Below are 23,075 nucleotides of genomic sequence, written 5' to 3' on the forward strand. Positions count from 1 at the left end.
TTTTAAGTGTACAGTTCAGTGATATTAAGTACATTCATATTGTTGTGCAACCATCACCGGCATCCATCTCCACAAGTCTTTCATCTTGTAAAATTGAAACTCTGTGTCTGTTAAACAATAACTCCCCATTTTCTCCCTTCCCCAACCCGGCAACCCCCATTCTACTTTCTGTCTCTATGGCTTTCACCACTCTAGATGTCTCACATAAGTGGAATCATACATTATTTGTCTCTTTGTGACTGGCGTATTTCACTCAGCATGAGCACCTCAAAGTCCATCCGTGTTGTAGAATATTGCGGAATCCCTTCCTTTTTGAATTTGAAAGCTATTCCATTCTCTGCATATACCACATTTTGCGTATCCTTTCACCCACTGATGAACACTTTAGCTATTGTGAATAATCCTGCTATGAACATGAGTATACACATATCTGTTCAAGACCCTGCTTTTAATTCTTTTGAGTTTGTACCAAAACCAGAAGTGCTGAATCATATGGTAATTCTTTTCATGCTTTTTTGAGGACTGGCCATACTGTTTACTGTTTTCCATGACAGCTGTTCTGTTTTCCATTCCTATCAACAGTGCACAAGCTCTTGAATTTCTCCACATCCTTGTCAACACTTACTATTTTCTGTTTTTTGTTTGTTTTTGTAAATAGTAGCCATCCTGGGGGAGTTCCCTGGTAGTCTAGTGGTTAGGACTCAGTGCTTTCACCACTACAGCCCAGGTCTGGGAACTGAGATCTCACATCAAGCTGCTGCACGCAGCAGCTTAAAAACGGGGGGGGGGGGGGGTTGTCGTAATGAGCGTGAGGCAGTACCTCACTGTAGTGTTTCCCTAGTGATTAAGGATGTTGACCATCCTTATGCTTTTATGTGCTCATTGTCCTTTTGTATCTCTTCTTTGCAGAAGTGATTGGATACTTTTTTTTCCCATGGCAGCTCCCATGGCATATGGGAGTTCCCCGGCCAGGGATTGAACCCTCATCTCTGCAGCAACCCAAGCCACTGCAGTCGGCTTCTTAACTCACTGCACCACAGCGGAAACTCCTGAATACTTCTTTTTTGACAACATCTTGCTGATTCTTCTTAATCTTCCAGACCACTTAAGTGGGCAGCGCCCAAAGACACCATTCTTTGAACTCTTCTCTGTCTACACTCACTTCCTTGGCAACCTGAGCCAGCCCTAAAGCTTTAAATACTATCCACCTGACCCCTCTCAAATGGTATTTTCCCCAGACCTTGCCCCTGGGCTGAGGCTGCATTTCTAGCTGCCTACAGAATTGGCTGCACTTGGATATCTAATTTGTATCTCAAGTTTTTAGCATGTCTGACTTTGAGCCCCTTATTTTCCTCCCAAACCTACTCATTCCACAGTTTCTCCTAGGTTAATGGCAGCTGCCTCTCTGCATTGGCTTAAGGTAAAACTCTTGTCATCTTTGACTTCTTGTTTTCACAGCAACAGATCTTGTCAGAGCTATCCTCAAAATATATACAGAATTTGACCACTTCCACAGCTACTGCCCTAGTCCAGGTTAATGTCATCTGTCATCTTTTTATTATAAGGACCTCCTAACGGATCCTGCTTCAGCCTTTCCCCTTAGTCCTCCATCTGGCAGCAGAGTGACCTGTAAAACCCAGGGTCATGATACACGTCATTCTTCTGCTCAAAACCCTCCACATCACTCCTAGCAAAAGCCATATTGCTAACAATGCCCTGTATGATCTCTTCTGTTTGCATATGCATTTTAAGTGCATTCCTGCCTCAAAGTTTTTTCCTTGCTCATCTGTGTGTAGAGACAGTGGCTCTTAACCATGGACCCCTTTGATGCCTGTGGATTCCTTTTGAGTATGTGTTTAAATCCATAAAATAAGCTTCATAAATTATGAAGAAAACCAATTATATTGAAACACAACTCTCAAAAATTTTTTTTGTTCTTTTTTGGCCCATTCACGGTGTATGGAATTTCCCAAGTCAGGGATCGAACCTATGCTGCTGTTGCAACCTACTTCACAGCCATGGTAATGCTGGATCCTTTAACCCACTGTGCCGGCTGTATTTCAGTGGGTTAGGGATTGAATCTACATCCTGGCACTGCAGAGATACCGCTGATCCTGTCGTGCCATAGTGGAAACTCCTCAACTTTTTTTTTTTTTTTTTTTTTTTTGTCTTTTTGCCATTTCTTGGGCCGCTACCGCGGCATATGGAGGTTCCCAGGCTAGGGGTCCAATTGGAGCTGTAGCCACCGGCCTACGCCAGAGCCACAGCAACGCGGGATCTGAGCCGTGTCTGCAACCTACACCATGGCTCACGGCAGCGCCGGATCCTTAACCCACTGATTGAGGCCAGGGATCGAACCCGCAACCTCATGGTTCCTAGTCAGATTCTTTAACCACTGAGCCACAATGGGAACTCCTCAGAATATTTTTTAAATTTGTGATAGAGCAATATATGTTGCTAATCAATTCTTAAATTTTAACAGCTAGCAGGATAAATTTGAAGTAGTGATAAATGTAATGATATTTTAAGATGCTTGCAATAACTATAATGTGATATGAAAATATCTGAGATTTATATGGGCAACAATGTCACAGGTGCTGCTAATATCACTGTGATTTGCTGTCTGCATTCATAATCGAGGAGCACACTAAATTTTAATTAGTGAAAATAAAGATGTAATTTGGGGGGGTTCCCATTGCGGCACAGCAGAAATGAACCTGACTTGTATCCATGAGGATTCGGGTTCAATCCCTGGCCTCACTCAGTGGGTTAAGGATCTGGCACTGCTGTGAGCTGTGGTGTAGGTCACAGATGTTGCTCGGATTCTGTGTTCCTGTGGCTGTGCTGTAGGCTGGAAGCTGCAGCTCTGAGCCTGGGAACTTCCATATGCCATGCGTGAGGCCCTGAAAAGCAAAAATAAAAAATGAAAAATACAATTTTTGTTTCCTTCTGAATTCTATTCTCAGACCTCCGGAGGGAGGTGTCTGTGGAATCCAGCTTAAAAATCCCTGGTTTAGGAGTTACCATCGTGGCGCAGTGGTTATTGAATCCGACTAGGAACCATGAGGTTGCGGGTTCGGTCCCTGCCCTTGCTCAGTGGGTTAGCGATCCGGCGTTGCTGTGAGCTGTGGTGTAGGTTGCAGATGCGGCTCGGATCCAGTGTTGCTGTGGCTCTGGCGTAGGCTGGTGGCTACAGCTCCGATTCGACCCCTAGCCTGGGAACCTCCATATGCCGTGGGAGCGGCCCAAGAAATAGCAGAAAGACAAAAAAAAAAAAAAAAAATCCCTGGCTTAGAATGTTCTTCCCCCATAAACCCTCACAGTTCCCTCCTTCCCTTTCTTTGACTGGAAGCCACCTTTTCAGTGAGCTTTTCCCTGAGGACTCTATTTGGATTGCATTCTCACACGCCGTATCCCCCTTTCCTACTTAGTTTTTCTCCACAGCACTTACCTTCAAACATAGTATTTTTAAGCTTTCTAAAAAATGTGTGTTTCCTTTATCTAGAAAGTGAGTTCCATGATAGTAGCCATTTTTGTCTGTCATGTTTGTGCCATGTCCTCAGCATCCAGAATGATGCCTGGCATACAGAAAGCATTTAATAAATAGTTGTTAAAAAAAAATGAGTGATCAGAACTCCAAGAATATTATATTTCTTCTCTTTTTTTTGTGAAAATTAATGACTTTTGAGACTTTTAAGAAGGATTAAGGAGGTATAAGTAGCTTTACTGCTATCATTATGTTTATATTTCCAGGGTTAGCCTTAAACAGTAGCAGAGAGCTGTGGGAAAACAAGGATTCTGATGGGGCTCCCAATGCTAAGCAAGAACTGTCTTCCAAGGACTCTTTAGGTGACCTGGATCTCACCCAGACTCAGGGACCTCAGAGGCAAAGGGCTGCTCGAACAATTCTTTCTTGCCAGCATTGCAGTCAGGCTCCCATCCCCAACTGAACCTGTAATACTAATTCTTTTTATTTCTGGCAGTGTGGTAAAATGGAAGACAAATACATAGGTCTCGGGGTGTGCTGGACTCAGTGCCAGTTCTGCCACCACTTGCTAGCCGTGTGACTATTGGTAAGTTGCTAAACCTTTCTGAATACATACCTTGGGGTTTTTGTGAGGATGCAATGGGAAGACTAACAGTCTACAGCACAGAGCAGGTGACCTGCAAATGGTCATCCACGCCCTCTTCTCCCTCTAGGTCACTTTACAACTATTTGCCAAGGTTCACGGGATCCTAATGGCTAAGTCCTCTCTTGCCTATAAACCCTCTGCCACTAGACCCAGCAAGAGCCGTCCCTGTGAGCTGCGCCACTGTAAATCAGTACCTCCACCCTCACCTCAGATGTGCCGTTACCATCAGGAACTTGACCATGAAGTCCGCTGTCATTCACAATTTTTTCTCCTAGCCTTTCCTTTGGTCCAGTCTGGGAGTTCCTGGAGACACCTTCTTGCATGTGTCCCTCAGTTTCTCAGCGTTAGCTTTCAGAGAGTGCATTCACCCTTCCAAAATGCAGGCACTGGGAAAAGTGCTAATGTGCACCGTGTACTCGAAGCCAGGCCCTGTGCACATACAGAGTGTGTGTGTGTGTGTGTGTGTGTGTCCTCAGGAACCCTCCAACTATCCTATTCTGCAGAAGAGGAAAAAGAGACCCAGAGATGAGTTCACTTTCACTTGCCCACATGAAGCAGCAGAGCATAGAGGCCAGGTATTTAACTGTTTTGTTGCATGCTCACAGCCCGGGACATCTGTTTCACCACACAGAGCTTGAGCTTAGGAAAATCTTACCCATTGACCACAGAAAGTGAGAGCAGGTCTAGTTAGGAGGTGATATCTAGCCCCTCAATCCTGCCAGACAAGTCTCCTCAGATTTTGTGAATGAAGGCCAAGGAAGAGAAATGTTGCAGTGACTCCCTTTGAGCTCATATTTCTTTCCTGTTGCAAAAAGTGCTTATTTCAGCATCCATCATCTCCCTCTTTGTAGTGTAGACAGTCCACCCTGTCGGAGGATTTGTGCTGTTATTATGAGTTTGTTTATTATTAGATTTATTTCTCCTATAAGCAAATGTGTTCACAACATTCCATCGGGGAATCTTCTTAATTGTCACATAAATGTCATCTTATGTAAATTGAATATTTATCTTTACACGGAAGGGGTGGAGGGGAAAAGAAAGACTAAACAACCCTCAGTCTTGGAGAGGGTAGGCGGTTCCTGTCCCAGTTCACAGCTCACCCACGTGCCTTCCAAGCCAAAGGTGAGTTGAAGAAATTACTGGATCAGTTTTGAGGGGCAGTGAAAAGGGAAGGGGAAGAAAAAGTTGGCAGTGATACTTTGAGGACGTAGGGCAAGGATCCCAGGTCTTCCCCCCCACCACCCAGACCAGAACACCCCCTCCCTAGCTGGGAGCTTCTGAGGAGGCTGCAGCTTAGCCCCCACTTCTCCCCATCCAGAAAGCCAGCCCTGCTCCTTCCTCGAGAGAAGGTGAGTGCGGCGGGCGCAGCGGGTAGGGTGGGTGTGGCCGTGGCTCCGGGAACCGACCCAAGGCCCCGCCGCCGCCCGAGAGCCGCCCGACAGCCCGCCTGCCTGGCGAGCGCAGGCTCTTCTTCCAGAAACTGCGAGGATCCGAGCGCACTGTTTGTGCACCACAAGGTCAAGTCGGGAAGTGGAGCCGGAGGAGGAGGGGCGAGGAGGCGAAGGGTGGGGAGAAGGGCGCCCCGCTTCCTCCCCGAGTGCCAATCCTTGGAAGTTGCCCCTCGGTTTTTAACCCTTTAGGGGGAATGGGAAGAATGAGCCAAGGGGAAGTGAATACCCCGGAGCAAACTAGTGCTGGGGCTGGGATATGCTGCCACCCACCCACCCACCCATCACAGCGATCCCCACCCCCCGGAAATGCGGGGCTGAGCTGGGCGCCAGGAGGCACCCGGGCGGGGGGAAGGGGCGACGATCCCGAGAAGGACCCCCTTTACGGACCGCCCCTCCTTCCTGAGGTCGCCCACAATTTCAAGTTTCCCCCGCCCGGGACGTTAGTTTACATCTGCTGTGGGTGGGGGAGGAGAGCCGCGCCCCCTCCCCCCGACTCGGCGCGCGCCCCTCCCCTCCGCTCCAGCCAGCACTTTCTGCTCACTTCTGGCGCTGCAAAACGCCACGCGATTTATTCGATTCGCATTTTAAAACCCGCGATTCAGAAGCAGGGCCTAGAGCGAGGGTCTTCCAGCTCTGGAACCCCGGGAGGCGGGGTGCTCAGTGCAAACCTCGTTCTCTCCGCGAGTGTCGCCTTCAGGCTGTTATTTGCAAAGAAACGTCTTTTTGACGCAGGGAGAAATGGCAAATTTTAAGTACGTCATTAATATGGCGCCAAAAGATTTTTTTAAGTATAAGCTTGCTTTTTTTTTTTTTAAAGGTTGCGGGGGGCGCCGCCCGGGTCTGGGGCGCAAAGGAGGCGGGGTGTGAGCAGAAAGTGTGAGTGAGAGAGTGGAGGGGCGGGGTGTGTGTGTGTGTGTGTGTGTGAAGTGTGAGCAGACCTGATGGGACTTGCACGGGCGCAGCCGCAGCTTGGGCCCGGCCCTGGGGACAGGGCGGGCTTGGGGGCGCCCCAGAGCCCGTGGGGAGTCCAGGCCCGAGGTGCAGACTGGAGGGCCGCCTGGCAGGGCACCCTCCCCCGGAGGCCTGCAGTGCTACCTGGACCCGCTGCTGAAGCCAAACAACTGGGCGGGGGGGGGGGGGGCGACGGGGGTTGTCAGGAGTGGAGATCCGAGTGAATAAGAAAAAAGTGGCTACTCCCCCTCCCTCGCTCCTCCTGCCCGCCCCCACCCCACCCCCACCCCAACACATTTTTTTTTTTTTTTCTGTAGAGATCACAAGGAAGTCTTGGTTTAAAAAGAAACAGAAACATACACAGGGGGGTTGGTGAATGGTGCCGACCGCGGCCATCGCAGTTGGAGGCTATTTGGGGGGTGGGTGAGAAGCGTCCATGGAGTTACTTTGCGCCCACTCCTAGCGGCAAGGGCTTAGGTCCCGCAGGCTGACTGTCCCTGGCCGGGGTGCGGGGCCGGGGACCCCACGGGCCCCGCCGCCTCCCTCGCCACGACCCCGGATGGATGCGCGCCCCCCGCCCGCGCCGGCCCCAGGAGCTCAGGGTTTCAGGAGCATCCTTCCCACGCCGGTCCCCGCCGCGGCGTGTAGCCGGGGGTAGCGCCTCTCGGAAGGGCACCGCGGAGCAAGGTAAGATCCAGCCCCCGGCGACTGGCCCTGCGCATCTCCACGGCGTTATTTTGTGTTTTTGCAACAGATCTGCCAGCGCTCCTCGCTCCCTCGCGCTCTCTCTCTCTTGCTCGCTCGCTCCCTCTCTCTCCTGCTGGCTGCCTGTTCTAGGAAGCCAGCGCGCGGGGGGGGGGGGGGGTGCCGATGCACAGCACAGGGGAGAGAGATTGCGCATGTTGGTCAGTCGTGTTTTAAAGAGTACATTGCGGGGAGGCTGAGAGGGGCGCATGCAACAACAACTTTTGGAAGGGTGAGCTTGGCGACCTTCTTTATTAATGACTGCGGCAAAGCGCCCCTGGGCCGGGGAGGGGGCGCGGGCGGGCGGGGGCGCGCCAGGGCTGCAACTTGCCCCGCGGGCTCTGGCAGGGCGGAGGGGCTGCGGCGGGAGACCGGTGCGGAGAGGAGATCGAGCGGCCGGGGATGGGGGTTCGGAGGACCCGGAGCTTTCTGCCCTCCTGTCTCCCCGAGTTTCATTTTGTTGATACGCAGCACGTCCGGGCGCCGAACCGGGCTGAGCCGGTGCACATGACCCCGCGCTGGGCTCACGTGCAGCCGGTCCGGTCCCAGACACCTTCCGGGGGCCACCGCCTCCGCCCTGTCGCCCCCTCTCTGGGCTGGGTGCACGCGGGCTCTGCACGCGGGGGCAGCATGCTCAGCTCCCGGGCGCGGGGGCTTTGCACAAATTAAGCAGTTTTTCGGAGGGGCAGGGGATACCCTTTCCAGGTGAGTATGGAAGGTGCGTAGTCCCAGCGCGAGGGGCGCGGGCTGGGGTCTGGGGCAGCCCCCCCTCCAAGGCTGCGCGGGAGTCCAGCGGGGGAGAAGCGCTGGGAGTGGAAATGTACCGGCAGCAGCCCGAGCGGCGGGTGCGCGCCCGCGGGGCGACGGCAGGGGGCGTGGCCCTTGTTTACCTTCTCCCAACTCTGCTGGTTCGCGTCCCGCTCCGGGGACGGTTCTGCAGTCCCTTACCCTTCGCCTCCGCCCCTGCGCCCTAGGTGGTACTGGGTAGATGTAGGCAAGTGGCGGCCCGAGCCTGGGACTCACACACCTGACCCCCAAAATGAGTGACATTGCAGCCCCCGCCCCCACCAGGCACCGCTGCAGTCCCTCTCCCGGATCCCCGGCCCCGCCCCGCCCCCGGCAGTGGCATCTTCCCGGCCTCACCTCCTTCCTCCCTCTCTCCCTCCCTCCTTCCCACCCACTCGCCTGCGCCTGCGGAGCGGCTCCTGCCCGCCTCCTCCCCGCCTGGGTGCAGACTTGTGGCTCCCTCCGGTGCCTTCCCGCTTATCTCCGAGCCCTGAGACTCTCTCTTCTCCAGGCCAAAGGACGAGAGGGGGTCAGCTCGGTGATTCGTAGCTGTGATGTCAGAAAAGGGGAATGTCTGCGAACCAGGCAGGAAGCCTTCACTGTAGCTTCCAGAGGGCCAGGACGCCCACCCTCCCCCAACACACACCCAGTCCGCCACTTCACACTGCACCCCCCCCACCCCGCCCCAAGGGGCTCGACTCGCCTCACCCGCTCCCTAGGCCCCTCCCCCAGCCCCGGGCATCCAGGCCACCTCCCGGCGCCACCCCCGGTCCGAACCGTCTCTTGCCCTTCCTTCGCCTGGGCCAGAGCCCCCCGCAGCCACCTCCGGCTCCTCCTCCCGGCTCCCTCGGTCGGAATCGCGCCGGCGTGCTTCCAGCTTGCTGTCCCGCAGGCTGCCTTTAGGGGCAGGCTGGAGGCCCGCGCCACCCCCTCCCGATCGTCTTAGCCTCTGCTGTGGGCCGGGACGTTTTTCCTTAGCACCTTGGCCGCAGGTCTCAGGTCCTAGGCGGGTGGGGCGGGGTGGGCTGCGTTTCCCTTTGCTCGGTGCCAAGGGTACCCTGCATCCCGCGCCTCTGGCTTCTGCACATTTCCAAACCTTCTTGCTGCGCTTAGCATTCCCTCCTACCCCCTTCCCGCCTTCCCTTTGTGTTCCTAGACACAAAGTTTCATTTAGGGTCCGAGTTTGCAGGAGGTCGTCAGGAGGCATCGTGTCTGCAGTCTGAGCTGAGGAGTTGAGGCAGCACGACTGACCTGCCACCTTGCCTTTGTTGCAAGGGGGAGGAGCCCTGAGCTTTGAAACTGGACAAGCTCTCAGGAGGTCCCTTTGACGGTTAGGTTTGCACACTGAGTCCTGGGCCTGGGTGGTGGTAGGGCCCCCTGGCCCCTCTTCCTAAGGTGGCTTTTACTCCCGCCCTTTACTGGTAAAATTCCCAGTAGGACAGTTGGCAGACGAGCTGGGCAGGGAGCTGCCAACCAGACCTGGCCCTGTTTCCTGGGTTCCTAGGGTGCTGACTTCTCCCCTACCTCCACTTCCTCTCCCACCTTAGAGCCCCAAGTGATGGCACCATCTCTCCTGTCCCGTCTTCCTCAGGCGGGTTGGGACTCGCAGAGCGATCTAACAAGCAGAGGAGGAAAATAACAACAGAATAACTGTAAAGGGAAGGAATGAGTAATAAAGCCAACCCAGGCAGGGAGGAGGGCTTTCATGTTTAAGAGATGCTATTTGCTTTTTAGGTCATAGGCTGCAAAAACAGGCTTTGATCCGAAGTGGGCGAATAATTTATTGAGAAAGTTTGCGTGGTAGGGAAGAAAAGGGATGTTTGTTTGATCTGGAGGCCTCTCGGTTGTCCCAAGTGCTGTTGGCTGTTGTTTCGAGTGGAAAAGCATTTGGTTCCACAGCAAATGCCTCCCGGAGGGAAGTCCTTGCCCCAGGCAGCAAGAGCAGTGAATGTTGGTTTTGAAACTGTTTAGCCAAGGGTCTCCCCAGCACTTTTGGAGCTGAAGTGTTTAAGAGTCGAGTTGTTTGGGCTCAGGATGCAGCAAATATTTCCAGAACATTTCCCATCTAACATGCTTTTCCTTTCCCTAAATTGCCTGGCTAAACAGCCAATAGCCCTGATCCAAGAGGCTGTCGGAAGTCTCCACTTAGCTTTCATTGACAGCTGAGGTGGCACTGCTGACCCCCAGCCCCCAGGTCCTCTCAGAATCTTGAGGTCAGGCTTTCAACCCTGGTTTCCACGTTCTTGAGGTTGAGCGCAGGGTATTCTGGTGAATCGCTGTGCCCGTTAACGCCGAGGTACTTGTCTTTACAGCCAAGAACCAAGTCAGAGGCTTCCAGTCCAAATTCTTCCCAGCTTATCCAGCAGGCAGGCTCTTTGTGGACCTCACAGTTCTCCCTTTGGGTTCTCTGCCGGAAGGCCAGGGCAGAGTTGGGGGGCAGGGGGCTGCCTGGCTTGTCCTGTCCTCCACACGGGAACGTCACTGCGTAGCTCAGCGTTCAGGAACCCAAGAGGGTTCTCAGACAATCCACAGGAATCCGGAGTAGCCCAGCCAGATTCTGGTTTCGTAGGCCTGTGCACTGCACACTCTGGCCCCTGCGGGGGTGGGGTGGAGGCGGGGAGGGGGGGCCCACAACGTTATTTGGGGTCAGGCAGTCTAGCTTTGAATGCTGGCTTTGCAGTCACCAGCTGCGGCAGTTGCTCCATGCCTCAATTTCTCCATCTGCACTTGGGCCTGATAACAATACCTCTCTCGTGGTGGGTGTCTGGATTAAGTGCTACGTTGCAAGAAGAAGACTAAACCCGAAGCCAGGCCTGTGGTAAGCACTTGGCTTGGTATTAGCTCTTCTTACGCTTGCTGTGAATGATCTGGAGAGGACCCAATGCAGCTGACCTTTGATCTCTCCCTCCAGGCTAGGCCAGAGAGCCAGCTCCCTTCTCTAAAGAAGGGATCAGAGGACCCTGCACTTGCCAATGGGCAGCCATCCGTGGGAGCGAGCGGACTGAACTTTGCCCTCTCTGAGGTGGAAAGTAGGGTGAGACGGTGCCAAAGGACAAAGTAGACAAAGCCCATTTCTGTCTCCCAGGATCCCCTTGGTATGTCCCCAGAACTGGGAGCAGAGGGTGGGTGTGGGCATAGTGTTCGAGGGATCTGGGTGCCCCTTGGGACACTTGCAGTGGGCAGTGATGGGTGTTGGAGGAGGGCTCAGGCTCCCCTGTGCGTGCGGAAGCAAATCTGAGCATCTGTGTGTCACGAACTCATTTTTGCCACGGCAGCTAGTGTCCCTGAGAAGGCGTTAAAGTTAACAAGAGATAGGAAAGAGTGGGGCTCTGACCCCCGTTTTTTATACAGCTTTAAGAGTGTGCCACTCTTGTTTTCTGAACGTCTGGCCTTCCCGACTCAAGCAGGCTCTGAGGACGGGTTTTCCAGCCGAAATATCATTAAATTGTATTAGCATCTTATTACACACACGCCTTAGCGGTCTGCCTCAGACAGGGAGAGTTTTTGTTTCTCTTTGAAAGATTGTGTCTGGAATGGTAAATTGCCTGCTTGAAAGCCTCCCCCTGCTCCCCCCTTCTAAGGAGGAGGACGAAATCCTGCTGTGTGTGGTGGCAGGCGGGTAGGCCTGGTGGCCCCCAGAGAGGAGAGGCCGGAGGCCAGGTTGGGGTGTTTTAACTGCCCAGGGAGCTGCTGCAGTCGCAGGCCTGAAAGGCCCACTGTTTCCAGGGTCAGCTGGAAGGGCGTTCATGGAGGCCCAGGGTGTTTATTTGAGTTTATTTGCGGAGAGGTCTTTAAAGGGGGCTGGCATTGGGCATGGGTATTGCAAGTCCAGACCCGAGGCCCCCACTCAGACCAGTGGCCAGTGCTGCCAAGAAAACATCTGCCACCAAATTGCTGCCCTATTACTGAGTTGACATTGATCATTAGCCAGGAGCCCAACCAAATAAAGCCTCCTGGAAAATGTGTGAGGTTAAGATGGGGAAGGCAGGCTGTGCAAACAGGACAAAATGTTGAGCCGGGGTGTTTGCTCCCGCAAGCGGCGAGCAGGCCGACTGGGCTCTGTTGCCCCACACTTCCAGAGGGTGGGGACAGGAGCACACCCAGCACGCCATGTGTACCAAGCCCCTTTTATACGCTGGGTGCAACTCCAGGGGGCACTGGGGTGCCAGCAGGGATCCAAATGGTTGTGCTTTTTACTGTGGCGGAATGTACATTCCCAAGGAGGACATTCAACAAGTAGATCAACAAACACAGATTGTGACGGTTGTTCTGAAGAAGCTGAGTAACAGGGCGGTGGGCTTTCCGTAAATAAAGCAGCTGGCATCAACCTCTGTGCCATCTGAGCTGAAACTTGAAGAATGGAGAGTCAGACGGGCCTAGACTGCATGGAATATGACAGGCAGAGCGCACACCTGAGCACAGGTCTTGAACCCATGGACTCTTGGATTGTTAGAGGGAGGCCAGTTTCGCTGGGAAAGGGAGTGGTGGTCAGTACGCAGGAGCCAGGGGCCGGGTCATGTGGGGTCTTATGGTCAGAAGCTGGAGTGTTGTCTTTTGATCAGCAGGAAGCCTTTGAAGGATTTTAAATAGGGCATGACATGATCTGATTCATGCTTTTTGAAGATCATTCAGGCTGCTGTGTGCCTCCTGGATTATAAGAAGATGATAGTGGAAGCTGGGAGATGAATGAGGGGTCCTGCGGGAGATGAGACGGGCCTGCACCAGTGCGGTGGCCCTAGAGATGGGGGACTCCTGGGGTGTGCTGGGGGAGCGCCCTCTGGACTTGCCAAGGGTGGGTGGAGGGGCAGAGGAGGCACAGTGAGGCTGTGGGGCTGCTGCTCGTGGAGGGGGATCTAGAACTGCCACACTCCCGAAGGAGAGCTGTGTGTGTCTCCAGCTGGGGTGGTGCCTGAGTGCCAGTGCGCTGGAGCCAGAGACACTTTCTTTCCCAGCTGCCTTTGTGGGGTAGGGTTTCAGGAGCACTTTTCTGTCCCTCTAAGCAGGCACCTTGTGACCCTGAGGGCTTCTCCCGTAGCAGACCTTTGCTTTGGGAGAGATTGGAGGAGCCAGGGGAGGGAAACCAGAGGTGGGGACCGAATCTCGGCACTCCCTCTCCCAGCTGCATGTGCAGCCCGGGATGTGCAGCTTTGGGAAAAGAATCCTCCCCGACCCCTCTGCTGGGTTGGAGACGGGGTCCCAGGGGCAAAGGGCTGTCCCACAGGGGAGCTCAGACCTCCTGAGGGGCTTTTTAGCCACTGGCAGTAGAGGCTCACCTGAGGCAGGGAGGCCTTTGGAACAGACTTGTTTCAAAGGAAAGCAGCAAAGCGGTGGCTTCCCTCTGAAACCTAGTTATTATTCCAATTAAGCCACCACAAAATCTGTTCCTTTAATAACACCCTGCCCGGGAGGACTCTGGGGTGTTTCACGGAGGGCAGGTTGGACAGGGAGCTGGCTGGGGGGGGGGGGTGCAGGTCTGCACGCCGACAGGTTACTGGTCCTGGGCAGCAGGAACCCGCGTGACGAGCAGGGCAGTGGCAGGCAAGGTGTCCCGCCGTGGGGCACCTTCCTCACCATACAGGCCCGCTGCCTCACTGAGGAGCCCACCCTCAGGTGGGCCCTGGTCAGAGGACTGCCCTCCCGGCCTGAGTCGGCCGTGGTGTTAATAACCAGCACCCATACGGGGTGCCAACCGCTGTGCTAAGGGTTTTATGCGGCTCTCACTTACTCACCAGCTGATTCTGGCCCACGAATGTGTTTAGTTTGGCCCTGTCGAAGTGTTTGAAAAATCCTGAATCAGTTGCCAACATTTTAAGTTCAGGAGATGTATGTAAAAATCCAGATCCAGTTTGTGTCCTTTGGGAGGTGTGTCTGGTGCGGAGTGAAGGTGGGATTGAACTTGACCTCCCTGAATCCAGAGCTGCTGCTTTTAAGCCATGGGAGAGCCTGGCTTGGAAGCGCCCTGTTTGCTGGAAGTGGAGAGGCAAGCAGTTCAGGGAGAGGATTGCAGGGGAAACAGGGAGAGCATTGCAGGGGAAACAGGGAGAGCATTGCAGGGGAAACAGGGAGAGCATTGCAGGGGAAACAGGGAGAGCATTGCAGGGGAAACAGGTGCGTGCATTTCGAGCACCTCTTCCTCCACTCCTGCCCCGCCTGTGACAGGGCTGTGTTGGCCACATGTAGGCAAGGGTCAGAGTTGTGTTAAAGTCACCTCTGTCCCCTCAAGCCCCGGAGGACAGCAAAGATGGGCACCTGTGGGTGGCAGAACATTATTGCCCCATGCAGTCCGTGACCTGAGCCGCCGGCTGCAGCACGGAGGCAGAGGAGTCGAAAGGTCAGGAGCCCGGTCTCCTAAGGCGGACTTCTCCCGAGCACTATTTTCCTGGCTCAGTCACTTTACTTCTGAATTTCATTTTCTTCTCCTGCGAGAGAGAAGCAGCCATCATGCCTGGCAGCACCAAAAGGCTGTTCTGAGGTCTCGGTGAGGGGAGGTCTCTTCGTATCAGCACGCCCTTCTCCCCAAGCCGTGGGCGTGTAGCAATTTGAGCCCTCTTTCCTGCCTCCCCGACGGCCGCGGTGCTCCGCGCCCAGTATCCCTCTACCTCCACACCCTCCACGGAGCCCATGGCCTGCATCCTTGGAGCTGGGCAGTGAGCAGCCCCAACGAGCCTTCCTGTCCTCCTGAGCCTGCTGCTGGGGGACCCGGGCGGAGAGAAGCTCCTGGTTAAGGTCAAGTTCGAGGCAGGAGGGTCTTTCTAGGTAGCTCAGCGTTCTGAGTGGTCATACCCCACCTTAGAGAGCCAGTGCTCTCCGGTTTCTGCAAGGCCACAGTAAAATAAGGTGAGTCCCAGGGCTTGGCAGAAGCAGACTTGGGGTGACAGCAGGTGGCAAATGAGATTCTGAGGCGGGGAGGAGCCCGGCCGGCCCGCCACTGGGATGAGCCCTGCGGCCTTCTCCCCACTGCCACGGGCTCCGTGTCCTTCGCTGTGGACAGTGAGGCAACCCCGTTCCAGACAGGATCATGGAGGAAAGCTCTCTGGGCCCCGAGTCCCAGCTCTGTTCTCCCACTTGGACTTAGCCACTGACGAGCTGTGAGACCTGGGAGCGGGTTACCAAGCCATTCAGTGGGCTCCCCTCCCAGAGGGCACAAGGGCAGGCTCTGCCACCCAGGCCTCGGCAGGATTAGGGGAAATAGTGGGTGGGAAAGCACTTCCAACAGGCAGGAGCTGACAAGGGCACAAAGGCAGCTCAGTGTGGACTCGGGGATCAGACCACGTGGATTCAAATCCCAGTTCAGCCAGTCATGGGCAGGACAAGGCACCGAGCCTCCTCAGCAAATGAGGCTGAGAGCTCACACCTCACTGGGTCGTTAGGAACATGAGCCGGCCTGGCCGCGTGCGTGGGGAAGGGCTCCGTGTGGGCGGGCTGCCCTTCCTTCCCTGAAGCTCAGTACTCTGGTGGAGATAAAGTTGGTCTGTGCTTTTACCTGGAGAAGGACACTGGGGAGAGAGGAGGCCGGCCAGCCCTGTCACCCTGGGCCCGGTGTCTCGGGGACCCAGCTTAGAGCCTCCCTGCCACCACCCCATTCCACTGCCCTCAGGCTGCCCCTTTCAGGATGTGGCCTCAGTGCTGTCTGGGCTAGCTTGTCCCCTGCCCCAGATTCCTGGTCCTCCCGGAAGAATCAGCCTTGTGCCCTGTGCCCTCCCTGCTCGGCACCCAGCTGGGCACCCTTTGGGGTGGATCCTCTGGTGGGCCTGAGCGGCCTTGAGTAGAAGCTGCAACTGCTCTGAGTTCCCGTCGTGGCTCAGTGCTTAAAGAAGCTGACTGTGACCCATGAGGGTGCGGGTTCGATCTCTGGCCTCAGTAGGTTAAGGATCTGGCATTGCCGTGAGCTGTGGTATAGGTCGCAGACACGGCTTGGATCTGGCGTTGCTGTGGCTGTGGTGTAGGCCAGCGTCTACAGCTCCGATTCGACCCCTAGCCTGAGCACTTCGGTATGCCGCGCGTGCAGCCCTAAAAAGCAAAAAAAAAAAAAAAAAAAAAAAAAAAGCTGGGGCAGCTCATCCCCCTTGCTCTCCATCTGGGGCATCTTTGAGCAGACTCTTGGTTGTCTAAGGCTCTGTGTGCAGGAGGTGGGAGATGAGGCCGCCTCTCCCACCCCAGGGCCCCTGCAGGTGGGCGGGGAGAAGGTGAGGCTGACTGAGGAGAAGGATCGGGCACAGCCTTGTGCTCATTCTTACCCTGCAGCGGGGTGAGTGTGGGGAGGTTGGTTTTTGGGCAATTTTTGGAGCTATGAGGATTTCCCAAGCTGCCTGTGAGTATAATGGAGCCTGCCTTTTGTTGCAGATGGAAGAGAAGAGGCGAAAATACTCCATCAGCAGCGATAACTCTGATACCACCGACAGTAAGTCTTTCCACTTGGGGCTCCTACAGGGAAAGCCTTTGACTAATTATTAGGCCCGCATTCCTAGATGGAGGGACACTGCCGCCATGGTCTCAGTGTTGATGCAAGCTTAAATGAGGCCAGGTCCCTCTGCTCCTAAGAAAGTCCCCGCATCACTGTGGCCTCCAGGACCTTGCTGTCTTCTTCACTGGGCTCCTCTCTACCCTCTCGCTCTCACACGCACGTGCTCTAGCTCTCACGCCCACGTGTTTTCCTCTGGTTGAAACAGATCAGCTCCCCTCTGGGCCTTTGCATATGCTGTTCCTGGCTGCTGGGAACACCTCCCTCTCCCTCTGGCTCTCCTATTGAGCCAGGGCCCTGGGGAAGTGTCCACACAACAGATCAAAAAACCTGTCACTGTTTATTATAATCACCTGCCAAGTATCATTTCCTGACCACTGGTAAGCTCCTGGAGAAGAGGGGTTGTGTCTTGCTGACTGCTGTACCCAGCTAGATCAGGCATGTGATAGGTGATCAGCAAATGTTTTGCCAATGCAATTAATGAAAGAGTCTGACCTTCATGGGATCTTGGAGATAGAATCTCAGAGGCAGACTTGTGTGTGGGCTCAGTTTATCAGTTGGATATGGGGTGGGAGGCACTATTACAGAGCACATGGGGCTTAGGCAACCTCTTCTGAAATGGGGCAAGAAGGGAGGTTTATGTCAGGAGACGCCTTGGGAGGCAGCTCTTCTCAGATGCCCCAGGAACCTGGGCCTGCATGAGCTGGTAGGAGAAAAGAGCTCCGGTCTGCCTGTGTAGGAGAGGGATGCTGCTAGGAGGATCCCAGCTAGGAGTGCACCCTGGCAGGAGCCCTGGCTATGCTGCCAGGGCAGCTGGGCCTGGAGCCCTGCAGCTGAAGATCTTAGCTCGTTCACGTTTGTGGTGGGCAACATGTGGAAGGAGAGAGCTCAGCTCTCCAAGGCCCCTTAGAGCTCCTGGAGTTCTGTAAATCCCAGGAGCCTGGGGACACATGCACTAGGATGACAGGTCCCAGCCCCTTCTCTCCCTCCAGGTTTCACTCCCGGTCCTTTGAGTCTCTTTGCTCAGCTTGGCTCTGGTATCTGACCCGGCCAGCTCTTCCTCCCCGTGGCAGTAGATCAGAGCACCTGGCCTGTGCTCTGTCTCAGCAGAACTGAGAAGAAATGTATCCTCTGCTTCTAACTTTATCGCAGGCCAAGGGACCCTTGGGGGCAAGGCACCTGCAGGGCTGAAGCGTATTCTGCGTCGGAGCTGGGCCAGGCTGAGGCGTGGCCCCTTCTCGCCAGTCCTCGCCACTGCCCAGCCATGCCTGCTGCTCTTTGACGCATAGGGGTGGAGGCCACCCTGAGTGGAGTCCAGCAAGGGCCCTCAGACCTTACTGATCATAGGTAATGTTTCTTGAGGCAGTGCTGTATGCCAGGGAGAGTGCTGCAACTCTGCAGACATGGTATTTCATTCCCACGACTCTTCGAGGTAGTCATTCCCAGCTCCCATTTTATAGAAAAGTAGGTCGAGGCTCAGAGAGCCTAACTCACTTGCCCAGGGTGATAAGCTAGTAAGTGACAGAGCCAGGGCTCAAGCCTGGTCTTCGGGTCCACGTTAGAGCAGCACTCTTCCCACTGCCCAGTCTAGCCTCTGGACACCCACTGGCATCGTCCTGGAGTGTCTGATCCTTGGGAGGCGGACAGTGGCCTGGGAAGGCTTGTCATAGCTCTCCTTCTCCAAGAAGGAGGCAGAGGGACTTGTCTTAGCTCACATGATAAGCTAAGTCCTTTTGTCTCCCAAGCCTCTTCTGGTGGGTGAGTGGAGGAGGGTCATGTCCCCATTCGTCGTTAGAGAGGCCCAGACTAGCGCAGTCCACAGAGGACTCTACTCGCTGAACATTCAAGCTAGAGTTTTCCTCCTAGGCCTTCTTTCTGTGGACATGGGAGCCCTCATGGGCTCTGCTCTCTCTGCAGGTCACGCTACGTCTGCATCAAGATGCTCCAAGTTGCCCAGCAGCACCAAATCCGGCTGGCCCCGGCAGAACGAAAAGAAACCATCAGAGGTGGGTAGTGCCAGGCATCCTGGAGAAAGATGAGACACAGGTGGAGGGGCAACAGGAACAGAGACCTGTGCGGAGGGAGGGCTGTGTGGGGGACGTGCAAGTGCACAGGGAGAGCATTCCTGGCAGAGGACACAGCCATTGCCAAAGGAGACTCGTATGGCTGAGTGGAATGAATGGGGGGGGTGTGTGCCAGTTCTCATAGACTGCTCTGAAAACCTTCCTGTTGATCTGAGTGAGAGGAGAAGCCTCTCAAGAACCATAAGCAGAGTAATGATATAGTCTGAGTTTTTATTTTTGTCTTGTTAGGGCCGCACCCGCGGCATGTGGAGGTTTCCAGGCTAGGGGTCGAATTGGAGCTGTAGCCGCCAGCCTACGCCGCAGCCACAGCAATGCCAGACCCAAGCCTTGTCTGCGACCTACACCACAGCTCACGGCAACGCTGGATCCTTAACCCACTGAGCGAGGCCAGGGATCGAACCTGCATCCTCATGGATGCTAGTCAGATTCATTTCTACCGAGCCACGATGGCACTGCAGTCTGATGTTTCGATAAAATCTCACTCGCTGCTGTGTGAGGGGAATATGATGGACAAGCCTGGGAGCAGAGGGGTCTTTGGCAGTTGTCCAAGACAGAAGTGTTGGTGGCTCAGAGCTGGGTGATGGCAGTGGAAACAGAAGCAGCCTCCAAACGTGGGACATTCTTGGAGTTCCCATCGTGGCTCAGCAGAAACGAATATGACTAGCATCCGTGAGGACACAGGTTTGATCCCTGGCCTCGCTCAGTGGGTTAAGGATCTGGCGTGGCTGTGGCTGTGGTGTAGGCTGGCGGCTGCAGCTCCAGTTCAACCCCTCGCCTGGGAACTTCCACATGCTGCGGGTGAGGTGAGGCCCTTAAAATAAAAGACAAATGTGGGACATTCTGGAGGCTGAGCCAAGAGTTGACAGGATTTGCTGGTGTGGGGATGAAGGATGGAGTCCACGTGGCTCATCCGCTCCTTATTGGGCCCGTTTCACATGCGTCCGCACCGTGAGCCTTCTTTCCTTTGACCGTGTGCGCGCTGGAGACGTGGCGTCTGGAGCTGTGGCGGAGAGCATCGGGGTCGGGTAAACAAACGGACATGAGGTCCTGCCTCCTGCAGCCCCTGAAAAATCGCATCCTAGAGCCTCTTTGCGCCCTCTTAGGTCTTCAGTGCATTGCGCGGGGCACAGAAGTGACCTTTGGCAAGGGCTGCAGGAGCTCTGAGTATCCAAGAAGAGGGGGGCTTGAATCTGACCCTTAAGAGACGTTCTGCAGCCCACAGGGTAGCCCCGTGCTCGGCTGGACATGGCTTTCTCTCTCTCTCTTTTTTTTTTTTCCTTTTGTCATTTTTTAGGATCCTCATGGATACTAGTCAGGTTGGTTAACCACTAAGCCACAGCAGGAACTCCTGGGCACTACTTTTCTTTTTTCCTTTTTGGCCATCCCAAGGGATACGGAGTTCCTGAACGCTACTGCAGCCGTGGCTGTGCCGGCAGTGCCGGATGCTTAACCCACTGTGCTGGGTCTGGGGATTCAACCTGCATTCCAGTGCTCCAGACACCACCAATCACAGTGGGAACTCTTGGACACGACTTTTTTCATCCTCAGAACTAGCCTAGGGTTCTTGATCCTCCTGTTACAGTAAGGAAACCAAGGATCCCAAGGTTGTATGGCCAAGGGTCGACAGAGCCGAGGGTGGAAAGGCTCAGAGTGCTGGGCAGAGCCGTGGGACCTGGTGTATCAAGGATATCTTTGTTGGGAGCCCTGCAGCCCTCACTGCAAGGGCAGTCCTGGAGCTGTGGCCATTAGCCAGCCCCTAGGGGGGCATTCCTCAGAGCCTCATGTTTGAGAAAGGACTCCCCACCTCCTCCGGAGCTGGCCTACCTTGGGACATGTCGGGGTGGGAATGGGGGAAGGGGACTGCCTGCCTTTGAGACCTGAAGCCTCTCCTTCCCATCCCCCAACCTCGCGTTCTCCTTCTGCCCTGTAGGCAAGGGTGGGGGTGAAAGGAGGTGTCTCCAGGAGTGCAGCAAGGACCTGAGTGAAAGCTGGGGTGAGGTGCGAGTGGAGGATGCAGCTCTTGAGGCTCTGGTCCCCTCCTGGTCCAGCCCTGCCCAGCGGGTAGGACGGCTGTGCCCAAGTGCACTGGGAAGGAGCAGGCAGAGGGCAGTGTGTGCTAGGGCCCCGGGAGCCCCTGGGACCACGCCTCCGCTCCTCCACCCCCACCTCCGCCTGGGAGCAGGGGTTCCCTGTTCCGACCAGGGTTGGATTAGTAAAACAATAGCCAGCTTTGTGCCTCCCTAGTCCTGGGAGGCAGGAATCGTCCTGCCCTGCCTGTTTGGGAGCTGAGAAACCTGCCTCTAAGAATCCCACCTGCCCCCTGCTTCTGGGGGCTGTTCAGCTGAAGAAGGGGGTGGGGAGAGTTCCCGAGGCTGGCTAGTCCGTTCCCTTGGTTTCCCCTCCAAGCACCAGGGGGAGGAGGAGCCTCCTCTCAGGGCTGAGATCCCAGGGGCAGGGCTGCCATTTACCCCCAGGATAGGCAGGCAGGCTGGGAGGAAACAGGTGTCAAGCAAAGGTGGAGGGGAAAGAGTGATTTGCATGGGCTGAAAATTCCCCTGCCTCTTGGGTTTTCCAGTGCAGGGCCTTTGAACCTTTCCCCACCTCAAAATAGAGTCAGACCATTGCAGGGGTGTTGATCCCCAGCCCTGCTGGGGCCTGGCTACGCGCGGCTCTGGTTCAAGCCCAGGAGCCTCTGCAGGGGGGTTCTGAGGCCTGAGTGGAGCCACCCGCCCTCAAGTCCTAGGCTGCGGGCGGGCTGAGGAAGGCTTCTCTGCCTTGAACTGTCGCCAAGGACAAGCTTTTCCTCCCACAGCAGGCTGGAGAGCAGCCTGTGAGGTTTCCCTCGTCCCCTAAGTGAGGAGGCTGAGCCGGAGCCGGCATAAATTCCAAGTTATCGTGGGGCAGAGAGGAAACCATCAATGAAAGCTTCCAAATTATTTGGCTCATGAGAAGGCGGAGATGAAAGCGAGGATTTGGCGGCAGATAACGTTTGCACTAAATCTCCTCGCTGGGCTGTCCCTTCTCTTTCTGTGCATGGGCTGGAGAGAAGGGCCCTTACGGTCTGCTGGGGGCTGGGAGCTGGGGGCCGAGGGCTTTGGACGCCCTGGTGAAAGGGGGGTCTGGAGTTCCTTCCGCTTGGTCCCCAGAGGAGGCAGCGTGTGGGATGGTTTTCAGGCTGCTCCCGTGGTCTGCGCCCAGTCTGGCCTGAGTTCCCAGCCTCGGTGCTGGCGAGTCGAGGTCTGCGGTGCAGGAGCCCCTGCCTGGTGGCTGCAGAGCCCCAGACCCACATTCCCCTCCGTCCTCTCGTCTGTGTAGGCGACAGTGATGGTGGGAACTGGAGGACCGGGAGTACTTAGCACAGCAGCTGCACTGGCCTTAGAGAAGCCCCCAGCTATGGAAAGGGCTGGGGTTGCATTTAGGCGAGACTGGGGGCGCCATCCTGGGATGACTGCACTTGGAGGGTGCAAGTCAAGGGGCCCCCTGTACACCAGAAGCCGGTGCCCCAGGCTGGAACAGAGTGCTCTGACCAGGAGTCAGGACCCTGGACAGGGCCAAGGCCTTGAGGCCTAGCTTCCCTTCTGGATGTTAACCAGTGGGTGGCCTCCCTCAGCCTGAATGAAAGGGGAGCTCAAGCCTCAGTACTGGGGGCTGAAGGGACAAGCCCTGGGATTCCTAGGAGGTCAGGTTTTTGATGGAAGTGCATTAGATCTGAAGCTGTCCCAGGATCCGTTTGGTGGTGGAGGGGAAAGGTGGGGCTGACCCAAGGAAACAGGCTGCTGCCTTCCTCTGCTCTGCCTGCCAGCGGGATCCCAAGAAAGCTGAGCTCAATCCCTAGGGGCTTAAGTCAGCCAGGCCAGTCTAGAGGGAGAGGACGGGATTAGCCTGGCCTGGGGAAGCAGTATTAGTGTATAAACTGTACTGAGGCCTTGCATTTCTGGCCTGGCCTTTCTCACCAAATAGCATGACCGTAACTTCGTGGGTCATATCTCTGAAAGCCTGATGGAGATCACAGACCATAGATTATATTTATGTATTTATGTATTTATTTGTTTGCTTTTTAGGGCCACTCCTGCAGCATATGGAGGTTCCCAGGCTAGGGGTCTAATCGGAGCTACAGTTGCCGGCCTACTCCGCAGCCACAGCAATGCCAGATCCAAGGCACGTCTGCAACCTACACCACAGCTCACAGCAATGCCGGATCCTTAACCCACTGAAAGAGGCCAGGGATCCAACCCACAATCTCATAGTTCCTAGTCAGATTCATTTCCGCTGCACCACGACGGGAACTCCAGATTATATTTTTTTTAAATACCACTATCAAAGCCCTATTCCACATCATCCCGAAGAATTCTGACTTAAATAGTCTGGAATGGGGCCCCAGGTACTCATATTTTTAAAAGCCCTCCTTCTGGAAGCAGAGTTAAGAACTCTGCCTTAGGCTTTTTTCCTCATCTGCTGAGACAGG

At 55.1% G+C, this 23,075-nt stretch overlaps 2 protein-coding genes across 36 annotated transcripts in view; one reads left to right on the forward strand and one right to left on the reverse strand.

The window, feature by feature from the left end:
* JADE2 (jade family PHD finger 2) overlaps positions 1 to 23,075 on the forward strand; it is a 146,058-nt gene that overhangs the window by 86,072 nt on the left and 36,911 nt on the right. For 2 of the 35 annotated variants that reach the window (XM_085014574.1, XM_085014572.1), the window contains exons 8-13: positions 3,984 to 4,073; positions 4,610 to 4,708; positions 10,746 to 10,883; positions 10,977 to 11,160; positions 16,409 to 16,466; positions 18,444 to 18,532. In XM_085014574.1, coding sequence (XP_084870700.1) covers positions 16,409 to 16,466; positions 18,444 to 18,532 — 147 coding nt within the window. In that variant the 5' untranslated portion in view covers positions 3,984 to 4,073; positions 4,610 to 4,708; positions 10,746 to 10,883; positions 10,977 to 11,160. Of the gene's footprint in view, positions 1 to 3,983; positions 4,074 to 4,609; positions 4,709 to 5,251; positions 5,483 to 5,530; positions 5,651 to 6,109; positions 6,337 to 6,885; positions 7,223 to 7,394; positions 7,512 to 7,570; positions 7,985 to 9,000; positions 9,058 to 9,340; positions 9,396 to 10,377; positions 10,884 to 10,976; positions 11,161 to 16,408; positions 16,467 to 18,443; positions 18,533 to 23,075 lie in introns of those variants that run through there. The other 33 variants (XM_085014577.1, XM_085014586.1, XM_085014575.1 and 30 more) reach the window with 23 other exon arrangements.
* Positions 6,978 to 8,918, reverse strand: LOC146405755 (uncharacterized). The gene is given in 4 exon segments (XM_085014596.1): positions 6,978 to 7,666; positions 7,669 to 8,317; positions 8,319 to 8,614; positions 8,843 to 8,918. Coding segments are annotated over 3 exon segments (1,428 nt in total). The 5' UTR covers positions 8,409 to 8,614; positions 8,843 to 8,918.

Source organism: Sus scrofa, chromosome 2 (assembly GCF_054392235.1).
Source record: "Sus scrofa isolate SSC_HxYL_T2T_F1_AM1 chromosome 2, Sscrofa_HxYL_maternal_Yorkshire_Landrace_v2.0, whole genome shotgun sequence".
Classification (NCBI taxonomy): Eukaryota; Metazoa; Chordata; class Mammalia; order Artiodactyla; family Suidae; genus Sus; species Sus scrofa.